General features: G+C 50.5%; 2 protein-coding genes across 4 annotated transcripts in view; one reads left to right on the top strand and one right to left on the bottom strand.

Moving 5' to 3' along the window:
* Positions 1-227: 227 nt before the first annotated feature.
* LOC119366318 (phytosulfokine receptor 1-like) lies at positions 228-6014 on the bottom strand. 3 transcript variants are annotated; one of them, XM_037632036.1, is made up of 3 exons: positions 3890-6014; positions 3426-3601; positions 228-3236 (listed from the first exon to the last, which is right to left on the bottom strand). In XM_037632036.1, exon 3 carries the CDS (start codon positions 2757-2759, stop codon positions 486-488), a length of 2274 nt encoding a protein of 757 aa, XP_037487933.1. In that variant the 5' UTR covers positions 2760-3236; positions 3426-3601; positions 3890-6014; the 3' UTR covers positions 228-485. The 3 variants fall into 3 exon arrangements, with proteins under 3 accessions (XP_037487933.1, XP_037487934.1, XP_037487932.1); XM_037632037.1 differs by having other exon boundaries at positions 228-2748; positions 2867-3236; positions 3426-6014; XM_037632035.1 differs by having other exon boundaries at positions 3426-6014.
* A 6279-nt stretch (positions 6015-12293) lies between these two features.
* Positions 12294-12337, top strand: part of LOC119361439 (peroxisome biogenesis protein 22-like) — a 3366-nt gene continuing 3322 nt past the window's right edge. Inside the window, exon 1 of the mRNA XM_037626644.1 lies at positions 12294-12335. Coding sequence (XP_037482541.1) covers positions 12294-12335 — 42 coding nt within the window. The remainder of the gene's footprint in view (positions 12336-12337) is intronic.

Consider the following 12337-nt stretch of genomic DNA (forward strand, 5'->3'; position numbering starts at 1 on the left):
CTAAATGTAATTGGTTAACCTTCCAAAAGCTAGAACAACCGTAAACAACAGTCGCACAGAGGGTAGAACAAACCAAAATACCAGAAGTAGCCAAGAGAAATCGGAAAAAGGGATGTAAGGGGAAGAAACCGAAATCTTGTACATGCACCATCTTTGATTAGCAAAACAGATAGAGAAAGGGGCAGCAGATTGTACTGCTGCACACAGAGAACAACAAAGTCCTCAGATTATCCATCATACAGTTCATAAATTTTATTGTACCAATACATATCACAACAATATTGTCCTCAACATGAAGGGGAACTCAAAATCTAACCACACAACCCATACTGCTAACTCTATCCAGGTAATGACACCTGAGGCGGCAGCAAAGAAGATAACATAAGGTGAGAAAAAGGGAGACAGCATATTAAACAACATTTGCACATAAACTCCCTGGTTAGAACCTGTGAAGAGCCATGGGTGACTTATTTCAAGGATGATCTTTACTCCTCCCATTTTCTTCTTAACTTGTTCACCTTCGTCATTGTCACTAGATATATCATATCAAAGAACCTATCAACCGTCAGAAAATACGCAGCCCTCCAAGCCCTTGCAAAAAACAGTATGTTCCAGACGATTAAAAGCCCGAAAGCAAATCCCACTTCCACAGTGATGTATGTCATCGCAGGCATTGCAGATACAGTATCGGTGCCATCATTTCCAGTTCCTTCAAGTGGATTCTCTCCAGAGCAGGGGCCATTCCGAAGAAGGCATAGTGCAGCATTGCCCACAAAACTCTCATTTGTGAATGTGGAAAATTGCCCCCCTATTGGGATATCTCCACTGAGATTGTTGTATGACACATCAAACTTGGAGAGGAAATTCAGCTTCGATAGAGATGAAGGTATGCTCCCGTTTAAACCATTGTGGGCAAAATTCAGCACTTCCAGGCTGGACATGTTTGACAACTCGTCAGGAATGTGCCCTGAGAAGTTGTTCCAGCTTAAGTCAAGTAAATGGAGCTGCACAAGATGCCCAAGGCCAGGCAAGACTGGCCCAATAAGCCAGTTACTAGAGAGGATCAGCGCCGGAGGGAAACTGCTCACATGGTTGTACTGCAAACCTTTTTCAGCTGAATTCTTCTTAATGAATAATGGGAGGTCCTCTATTGATGCATGCTCACTTGAATAAGTACTTGAAATTAAACTCTTTATTTGTGTAAAGCTCTTGGGGAGTTCCCCACTAAACGAGTTGTTTGACAGGTCGACGTAGAAGAGATTATTCAGATTGCCTAACCATGATGGGAGCTTTCCATTCAACTTGTTCCATGAAATGTCCAGCACTCTGAGGCTCTCCATGTTCTGCAGCCAAGGCTGGATCATGCCTGAGAGTGCACAGTTTGCAAGGACAAGCACCTGCAAGCTCTTGAAACCACTGATGCCATCTATTGGAAATGTCTCACCACCATGGAAGTTCTTCGTAAGCACTAAACTCGTCAGTTTGGGCAGGTGCTGCAAGACCCTCAATGCCGATGACAGGTTGGTGAAGCCATTTTGAGCAAGTGAGAGGTGTGACAGGGATCGCAAATGTTTAAAGCTCTCTGGTATCTCCCCCTTGAGCTTGTTCCTTCCGAAGTTCAGCGTCTTCAACTCGGTGCACCACATGAGACTGGGAGGTATGGCACCACTCAACGTGTTGCTCCCTGCATCCAGAACATTCAGCCTTGGCAGTAAGTTGAAGTCTAGGGCAATTTCGCCTGACAGCGAATTGTTCCTTAGGTTGACAACCCTCAACATAGGGCAGCTTGATAGGGAGGCAGGCAATGTGCCACTGAACAAATTTGAGGCCAAGTTTAAGAACTCCAGCCTCCTCAAACCACCAAACACATCAGGGATGACACCAGTGAACATGTTATATGACAGGTCGATATGAATAAGCTGAGAGAAGTTACCCAGGTACTGGCTGAGACTACCAGAGAGCTGATTTTCCCGTAAACTGAGCCTCCTCAACTCTGATAACATGTACAGGTCGCTGGGGATACTCCCAGTGATGCCACTGCCATCAATAGAGAGCTCCACGAGCATCCTGCATCTGCCAAAGCCGGCGAGGACCTCACCGTTGAACTCATTCCTGGAAAATTGCAGGGCCTTGACTGGCGTAACACAGAGGGCCCTGGTGTTGAAGCCACCAGAGAAGGTATTACTAGAGATATCAAGAACCGCCAGGTTCATCGCGCCAGGGAACGTAGGATGCGGTCCGGTGAATTTGTTGAAGGAGATGTTTACCATCTCAATAGCTAGGAAGCCGTCTTCCCTCACCGGGAACGGCCCAGAGAACATGTTCACGCTGAGGTCGAGCATCTGCAGCCTCGCTAGCTGGCCAAGTCCCTCTGGTAGCTGACCATGGAACGAGTTGCAGGAGAGGTTTAGTGTCATGAGGCCATCGAGCGAGGTGATCAAGGAGGAGATGCCGCCATGGAGGCTCTTGTTGAAGAGATCCAACACGATAACCCTCCCAAGATCACAGGAGATGCCGGTCCAGAAACAGCATGCGGTGTCGTTGGGATGCCATCCGGTGAGCTTGGCACCCTTCCTGTCCCAGCCATTGGAAAAAGCAAGAAGTGCCTCCAGGTCAGTGGGGTGGCATGCCTGGTTCAGAGAATGGCTGCGATGTCCGTGGAGCAGAACATAGATGAGCAAGAATTGAAACAAGCAGTAATAGCCTCCCATCTTCAGCGAGAGGAAGCGGTGAAAGTAGAAAACCTTGCTGCAGGGCATGAACAGGTTGGAAGGACTTGGGAAGGAATTCTTAACCAAACTCACACCTTATTACAAGGGTGCATGGATTCAAGAATGAAGAACACACAAACAAGGAAAGACCGAACCTGTTGCCTCGGAGATACCGTTGTACAGAAAGCCTGATAAATGACCAGAAACTGAGGAATTGGTGTGGGGAAACATAAAACTTTTACGGGTGCTGTCCTCAAAGTCTATGACAACGTCATTCCATTTCCCATGAATAAATATAATATGATATCAAAAAGACCAAAAGTTTCCACCAACGCTGTCAGAGAAAGAGAGAGAGACTAAGAGACCAAGAGACTAAGAGACTAAGAGACAGAGACAGAGTAACTAACGGTGCCAAATCCTAACTTATCTTTATTCCTTGGAAGAGTCAATGTCCCCTCCTGGGCCCAGTGCTGCAGCCATGGCTCCCTCCTAACCTGCTGCACTGCTGCAGCTGTGGCCCTCCTCCTAAGCAATGATGGATCGATATGGTTACCCAATCATAAGAAGTCACTTAATTTAGAACATCAGCATTATTTAGTTGTCTTGATAAGGGTGTGAAAAATCATATGTACTAAGTTTAGAAACCAAAGGAAAATAATTAATGAGGCAGTCTAAATGCCCGGTAACATTAATCTGTAAACTCAGGAAGCTTACATGAATTGGAAGGGCTTGACTGGGACAGGTAACTGTGGTTCATACGGCCATGCCCTCAGTTAAGCTGTACATTTTTGTCTTCTGTTAGAACAATTCCAGTATAATCTCTGGGATATCTTACTCTGTATCCTTTAATATTCAGCAGCGCATGTCTTTCCTAGAAGCAGCCAGCACACCTGACAAATGATTAATGTGTAAACTCAAGAAGCCCTTGTCAAAATAATCTACTCAACAATCAACATCAATTTCTTTGAAACAGTAAAAAAGGGCACCACGGGGCATTTAGGTATCTCTGCTCTATAAAATTATAGCTCAAGATTCTGCTGGTGATCACAGATAGACTGAAACAGAACCAAAAAGACATATTAATGCAAGAGACACCAAAGCATCGGCTCAAACTTCTCTCTCCCATTCAGACTCGAGCAATTGTTTGTCAGCTGATCAATCCAGTGCTTAGTATGTACCTAGTCTCTGGAGGAACCAAACATAAGTCGGACTTATGCTTGGTTACTGTGTTACTTCCACCTCAGTAACTTGTTTGATGCAGTTTGACTGTAAACCTTCTTTGACCCAATGGTGGTAACAGTGCTATTGGAACCTTAAATTGATAGATTGTCCCTTGATAAGTAAACCTTCTCATTTCTTTTGCTTAGCTGTTACACCCAAATTCTTATTATAAGCCAGATTAGCAGCCGTGACAGAGGAAAGCAGTCAAAACCTCTTTTAAGTTCTAAGCAAAATCTGTTCATGGCAACTTAGCCACTTGGCAGCAGATCATTTTCACAACTATATTTTCAACCATTAGGGTGGCCCTTTCCAACCTTCAGCTCTGCAGAGAAGACAAGCACCATATTTTTAATCTTAATAACTCACCCGAGGGTCCTTATCAATAAGCAATCCTCAAAGGAAAGCAATTCAAATGCTCTTTCACTGAAATATATTCATGGCAACTTAGCCACTTGAAAGCAATTCATTTTCAGAACTATACAACAATTCCATGTTCCCCTTAAGTCGAAGCAACTCGCCACGATAGTCATCGATCTGAGAGTGGCATTCATCATCTGCTGAGAACACATGAATCGTATTTTTGATCTCGATCCAGCTCAGACCAGGTTCCTTCTCAACCATCATTCCTCTGATCCTTTTCCTAATTTCAGCTACAACGTCCCATTTGCCTGCAGCAGCATAAAGGTTTGAAAGCAATACATGTGTCGACATATCATCTGGGTCTTGTGCGAGTGCCTGTTCAGCGGCATGAATACCAACGGACAAATCATTTAATGCTACACAGGAACTTAGCAGAATTCTCCATAGTTCAGGACATTTCTTGGCAAATGGGGATTTCTGCAGTAAATCAACTGCTTCCTCCAATAAACCTGCCCTACCCAGCAAACTCACCATGCTAGTATAGTGCTTGAATCCTGGCATAATACCATCCGTCATCATACAAAACCAGTAGAACTTCCCTTTCTCAACTAGTCCACAGTGGCTGCATGCTGAAAGGAGGGAGATGTAAGTTACATGGTCAGGTTGCAGCTCATCACGAATCATCTCACCAAATAACTTAAATGCCATTTCTGAATTGCCGTAATTGCCATATCCCCCTATCATGGAATTCCAACACTTCAAATCTCGCTTTGTTATGGTGTAGAACACCGAATGGGCACCTTGCAGAGCACCATTTTTAGCATACATATCAAGCAGGCTTCCAGAGGCACAGATATTCCCTTCATAACCACTTTTTACCACTTGAGCATGGAGCATCTCTCCTTGCTTAAGACCTGCAAACTCTGCTGTGGAGTTCAAAGCACTGCTGAGAGAGAAGCTGTCGACCTTGTACCCTTCCTGAAGCATGCTAATGAAATACTTCAAGGCTAATTCAGCTTCGCCTGACGAAGAATGGCCTGCAACCATCTCGGTCCACATAATTACATCTTTCTCCGGAAGGGAATCGAACAAAATTCGTGCTGAGCCTGGCTCCCCGTTTGTAAAATACATATTGATCAATGTATTACCTACAAAGACACTGGTCTCCAACCCAGCTTTGACCACTTCAGCATGAAGTGGCATTCCACTACGCATTGCAGGTAAAGCAGCAGCAGCAGACACCACAGCTGCAAATGTATACTCGTCAGGGACAACCGGTTCGCCAAACCGCACATCCTTGAGCCGTACAAAAGCATCCATAGCACTCCATCCATCCCCAGCACCAGAAAACCCAGCAATCAGAGTATTCCATGACACCAGGTCAGGCCTCTCAATCCTGTCAAACACATGCAACGCAGTGTCCAGATCACCGCAGCTGGAGTACATGCCGAGCAGCGCATTCTGCAGCGGCGTGTCAGGGTCAAGCTCCTCCGACTTCACCAGCCAGCCATGTAGCACGCGCCCTCCGCAGCGATCCCCAGCGCGCGCGCACCCGCTGAGTACCGACGAGAACGTGCTCTCAGTGGGTGCCAGCCCAGCCCTCACCATGCTGCAGAACCGCCCAAGAGCACGCCCGAGGTAGCCGTACCGCACGCTGCAGTGCATCGCGCAGTTCCACGCGACCACGTCAGGCGCCGCCATTTCGTCGAACACCCGGTTGGCGTCCCGCGGCGCCCCGCACTCGGAGTACATCTGCAGCAGGGCGGTGGGCACGATGTCGCTGGCGAGGAACCCGAGCGCCGCGGCCTGCGCGTGCGCCAGGGCGCCCGCGCGGCCGTCCCGCAGCGCGCCGGCGGCGCGGAGGACGGCGCAGAGGCTGGGCGCGGTGGGGCGGAGCCCGGACGCGCATAGCTGGCCGAAGAGCCGGAAGGCCTGCGGCGCGTGGCGCGGGGCCCCGCGGGAGAGCCCGGAGAGGACGGTGTTGAAGGAGACGACGTTGGGGCGCGGCGCGGAGCGGAGGAGCGCGACCGCGTCGGGGAGCGCGGAGAGGCGGGCGTAGAGGGCGAGGAGCTGGTTGACGAGGAAGGTGCCGGGTGTGGGCGCGGAGGGCGTGGAGGAGACCACGAGGAGCGCGTGCAGCGCGCGCGCGCGGCGGAGGACGGCGCGGCGCGGGGAGCTCGGGCAGGAGCGGTGCAGCGCGTCGGCCGCGGCGGAGAGCGCCGGCTCCAGCGGGTGGAAGCCGAGGCGCGACGGGTGCGGCGGCGGCGGCGGCATCGGTGGAGCGGTGGCGGGATCGCGCGTTTCATTTCGTAGCATAGCGACCGGTCGCACCGTAGAGAGGTTCTACTCGACGCATCAAAGAGCAAACCATGCTAAAGATTTCGAATTTATAAATCAAGATTGAATTAATAACATGGTGTGGTTCCTAACTTAAATTCAAATGAGTTTTAATGTATTCAAATTTTGCATACAAGCATGACCAAGTTCTAGCATATTCACGCGAGATCGATCGAGTCGTGATCATGAGAAGAATAGGCGACCATGCATGCAACTGAAAAACCCAAGCAGACTCCCATCCTCAGCCCCTCTCACCGCCATCGGGGCATTGTCATCACGCAAAGTCCGCACAGAGCAGGTGACGGCGAGGAGGTCGGGATCTGTGGAGGCCTATTGTGGAGGCGCTGGTGGGTGCTCGAGCGGAGGCCTTCATTGGGCGGTGTCCAACATCGTCGTTGGTGAAGTCAACGCACCGAAGGGGTCCAGCACAGAGATCTTCATCGATAGGTCCGCCCTGGATGGGTCATCGAAGATGAGGGTGTCCGTGCATGGTCTTCTGCGGCAGCGAGCTTGACATGAGACACGGACCTGTCGTACAACAATATAGGTGATATTTTCGGGTTTTCTGTAGCGAGTCTTTTTGTTTGGTTTGGGACGTGGAAACGGTGACGTTGTCCTACGGTAGTAATAATGTTCTTCTCATCCTACCTCGTTCCATTGATGTGTTTTTCACCGGCGGAGAGCGTGTGAAGTTGTCTCTCCGGCGGTCTTCCGGGATCATGTCAGTTTAGGTCTCTGGTGAACCCGTCTAGATTTGACTAGCTTTCGTGGTCTTTGAAATTCGGCGTTTTTCTTCAGGCGGCATTTTGCTTCTCAAGTTGGGGCCGCCAGCGTCTCCTAGTCTGCATCATGGCTTTTCTGCCGCTGCTTCTACGGTCTCCTGGGTTTCAGAAAGTTTGCTCCATCGAGGTCGAGGTCGAGGCCGAGGCCGAGGCCTAGAGGCGGCATCGAGCTATGCTCACAGCATCTCGCCGGTGGATACAAGAGAAAGAAGACTTTGGTATGCCCAGTATTTTGATTTTTTTTACGAAAAGGTGAAATGCAAAAAAAAAGGTTCTAGCATGTTCAAAATCCATACCGTTTGTTTGTGTTGAGTATCATTGTTAGGTTGGAAACATAGAATAGACTAGAAAATATTCTGACTTGTCTTGTACTCCAAGATGATAATGACTCCTATATATATGCCCACGAGGCTTAAGCAATATAACAACGATTCCACCAATCCCTCTCTCTCCCTTCTAACATGGTATCAGTCCAATCGATCCAAAACCTAGCCGCCACCGCCGCTTCCGCTCCGGGCAGCCCCCGGATGGTCCATCTCCATGACCGCCGCCGGGGGCCGCGCCGCCCATACCTAGGGTTCGCTCGCCGGTCGTGTTGACCTGCTGCCCTAGAGAATATTTTTCCCGATCGCTTGATCCGGATTTTTATCTTTTTCAGCGGTCGCTTTGATCGGTGCTTTCTGTTTGATTTTCCGATTTTAAGATCGGATTGCGTCGCCCATCACCGTTAGTCGTCTACGACGCGCCTCTACTCCGACCTGATAGCGACTGCACCATCTTGTCTGCCCTGGCTTATCGCGGCATGCAGCCTCCGTCGGCTGCATCCCCGCGATCGAAGCGTGGCAGCGCATCAGGGGCGGCCGCTGTTCGCATCGTCCGCAGGCGTGTCTTGTCTTCATCGCACATTCATGCATCTAGTGCTTGTTTATACTTGCACGCATGCACGAATGTCCGGTTCAGCTCTCATGCACAGCTCGTGTCCCGCTCCTGCCACGACTGGTCCGCTCTTCTTTATCTCGCCCACCGTGCTTTTGGTCTGATCAACCGTTCGCACGCGCCTTCACAGGTCCCATGAAGATTGTCCCGGGTACAGCATGCCCTACACCGATCAAGCATCGGGCTGCCGCTACGTTGTCCTGTTAGGCCGCAGCACCGCTGCACCGTGGTTCTTTTTTCGGCTGCACCTACCCATGTCACTGCTGCGTCACCCCTTCGGGTCATAGTGTCACGGCTCGCGGTCCACCGTCGCCCCGAGGCCGTCCGCTCCAGACCGTCTTGTGGATGCACTGACCCTCGCGTCGCCCCGTCGGGCCGTAGCGAGCGTGGCATGCGGGCCACGCCGCCGTCCTGAGCGTTCCCGCGGTTGCACCAACCCAGGTTCTGTTGCTGCGCCGCCCCTTTGGGCCGTCGCGCCGCGGCCCGCGGTCATCGACGCCGCCCCGAGGTCTTTCCGCCGTCGCCCCGACCCACCTGCTGCCGCTGCGACGCTCCTTCAGGCCATAGCGCGGCGGCCTGCGATCCATTTCGTCGTCCCCGCATGTCGACTTTCCGCGGTATGGGTCGTGCCGCCTTCCTCGGCGCGAGAACGCCGCCGTCCGCGTCGGTCTTCGTCATGCTGTCGGGTTCTTCGCCTCCTTCGAGCACCGCCGCCGCACTCCTAACCTAGTCGCCGCCGCCGCTCTTCTTCGGCCGCTGCCGCTACCCCCATAGCCGCCGCCGCTCGTCCACCTCCTTTGTCTTCGTCCAACACCAGCCCGTCGCAAGCATCGCCGTCATCTACCCCGGCCACTTCATCTACTCCGACAAACCGCGGCCGACATCAGCCCCACGCCGTTTGGCTCCGCAACCGTCGTCGAATCCTTCTCTGCTGGCCTCTCTGACTTCTTCGACATGGCGTACAGCTCGTGTAGGTCCCAGTCTACACACGCCCGGTGCTGGCAACACCGATGCGTGCCTCCACGACGAGTCCCCGAGCCTGGCAAGCCTGGTGCGGCGCTTTGTCAACTTCGTTTTCGTCCATCTACGCATGCTCGGTGCTGGCAACACCGATGCGTGCCTTCGTCCATGATGTGTCCCCGGGCTTGGCAAACCCGGGGCGACGTGTCGTCAACACCGTCTTCTTCCCGGCGCACCACTACTTTGACACCACTGCGCCCATGCTAACTCGGCGTCTCCTTGCGCCCGCGGCTCCACAACGACATCATCGACGTCGGCTCCCCGACTCGGCATTAACCACGGCGTACTTCGCACGGCTACCTCGACCACGGCTACACCACCCTCCGCTCTCGACTACATCGACAAACGGCACAAAAGGCTACCGCCTTGCTTGAGCAACCTCGTCGGTTTTCACTCCAGTCACGACTTCCGCGATGCGTCGACCGTTACGACTGCGGGAGGGGGGGGGTGTCTGTCGGCTTGTCTTCCGATTCTTCTCCAGTCTCACCGTCTGCGTCGCTACCGTTGTGACTGCGGGGGGATGTTGAGTATCATTGTTAGGTTGGAAACATAGGATAGATTAGGAAATATTCTGGCTTGCCTTATACTTCAAGATGATAATGTACTCCTATATATATGTCCACGAGGCTCAAGCAATACAACAACGATTCCACCAATCCCTCTATCTCCCTTCTAATAGTTTGGTAACTTTTGTGAAGTGAATGGGAGTTTAGAGCACAGAGTTATGGTGAGACTAGATATATGATGTGGATTCCCTAAAAGAAGATACATGATGTGGCTTTTCATTCTCTCCTTTTGGGGCATACGATGAAATTATGTGGGGAGATTTGAGGAAGAAGTTTAGAAAGTTTATCGTGTTTGGTGGGTGAGAATTGATAAGAGATTAGTTAAGTGGTGATAACATAATTATGATCACCCGCATAAAAACATAATTACGATGAAGGGTCAAGACGTAAACACAAATTTCTTTCGGTTCATGCCCTTCTTAAACCATAAGACCTCTACTCAGATGTATAATCCTTTTCTAATTCACCTAAGGACCTCTCCTTATTTTTCATGCCCACTAAATCAGGAAAAGAATGATCAATTGACAGTTTTCCCTCCCCTATCTCTTAATGGCTAGGACAAACTCTCCCCTTCAGACTTTGTCGACGGGCCCATGGATTCACCTCCCATTTACCCGCCGCTCCGGAGGCCGGTGGAGGGAGGGGAATCCCGCTGCCTCCTTCTTGGTTAGTAGTTTAGGTTAGGGTTTCTTAGTCCTCACAGGCGTCGTGCTCGAGCAGATGACGGCGCTTCTACTTCGTGTTTGTCTTCCGAACTTCGATCCTCCTCGAGTTCATCCATCTAGACGTAGTTGATGGAGCTCCAGCGTAGATTCTCGTCGTCTTCTTGAGGATTTGAGGTTAGGTTTTCTCACCGTGAGGCGATTTTTGGTTCTAGGTGTTTCAAATCTATTCAATGGTTTTAAGGCAACGATTGCGACTCCAGGGCGTTGGTCCTTAGGGGCACGTGCATGAAGACTTCCCAATTCATCGATAAGGTCAAGCCGACTCTGGTAGGGGAGCGATGACAGCGGTGCATCGGCGGCTCATTGTAACGACACTAGTGGTCGCTCGGTGGTCTCAGAATCTTGATGTAATTTTATTATGTTTGAGATACTTTGTACTTTCGATGAACTTTGATAATATATCTCGATCTTTTTCACAAAAAAACAAGGGAAAAAATCTTATACATCTGTCGTGCGTTCCCCTGATCGATGGAGTCTCTCCCGTTGCTGGTATCTACTCCCTCCGTTTCATACTAGCTTTTTTTATAGAAATATCAGATCTATTATAAAAATTCACCAAAAATACAAACTATTGCAAACATAATAAAAACTACATCGAGATTTTGAGATCATCGAACAACCACTACCGCTGCTAGAACGAGCCGCCGATGCGCCACTGTCGATGTTCCTCTACCGGAGCCAGCCTGACCTTGTCAATAACACTCGTGAAGTCTTCATGCATGTGCCCCTAAGAACCAACATTCTGGAGCTTCAGCCATCACCGTTGAAACCTTGCATAGATCTGAAGCACCTAACAACAAATCTTGCCACGTGTCGAGAAACCCTAACCTCACCGCCCCAAGGAGACTTTAGGAATCTACGCCGGAGCTCCGTCGACTTCGTCTAGACAGACGAACGTGAGGAGGATCGGAGCCCGGAAGACCAACTCGAACAAGCACCACCATCCACCCGAGCGTCGGACTTATTAGGACTAAAAAAAACCTAACCTAAACTACTAACCGGAGCGGAGGCACCCAAATTTAGGGGGAATTTTGTTTTTGCCACTCTAGATTTTATCAATTTTCCTTATGACACTCTAGATTTTGATATTTCACTTTTGCCACTCTTAGTTTTTGACAATTAACACAATTGCCATTCCCGTGGCAAAAGCAAAAAAAAAATAGAGTGGCAATTATGGTACATTTCAAAAGCTAAGAGTGACAAAAATGAAATGAAATTATTTTGCTTTTGCCACGGAATGCACCTCCCACGAACATTCACCGCATAACATTATTGCACTTAGAAACTTGCGTGGTTTGTAAGTTTTGAAAAAAAAAGTGATTCATTCGGTAAAAATCTTCAAGGGAAAGAGGGTTTTTTCTTTCTTTCAGAATGCTGCGTCCACTCCACTCCAGCTCGGGGCCAAAAGCAGAGGAGAATGATCTTCCTTGCCCCGCGAAGAAGATAAGCACAGGTGCTCCAGGTCGTCGCGCCTCGCTGGCCCCCGGTCGCCTCACACGACTCCGCTCCGCGCCCCCCTCCTCCTCCTGCTCCCCTCCCCTGCCAATCCGGCGACCCCCCACCCACCCCGCCTGATCGGCCGCCTCCCCCATCCCCCCCTACACCACGCAGCCCGAGCCCAGGCCCCGCCCCGCAATGCCGGGCCTCGTCGCCGCCGAGCAGGACGCCGTCTCGCTGGT

Source organism: Triticum dicoccoides, chromosome 2B (assembly GCF_002162155.2).
Source record: "Triticum dicoccoides isolate Atlit2015 ecotype Zavitan chromosome 2B, WEW_v2.0, whole genome shotgun sequence".
Taxonomy (NCBI): domain Eukaryota; kingdom Viridiplantae; phylum Streptophyta; class Magnoliopsida; order Poales; family Poaceae; genus Triticum; species Triticum dicoccoides.

Bases quoted from the DNA above. Each gene is read 5' to 3' on its own strand.
- LOC119366318 (XM_037632036.1), bottom strand. From the start codon at position 2,759: ATGCCCTGCAGCAAGGTTTTCTACTTTCACCGCTTCCTCTCGCTGAAG.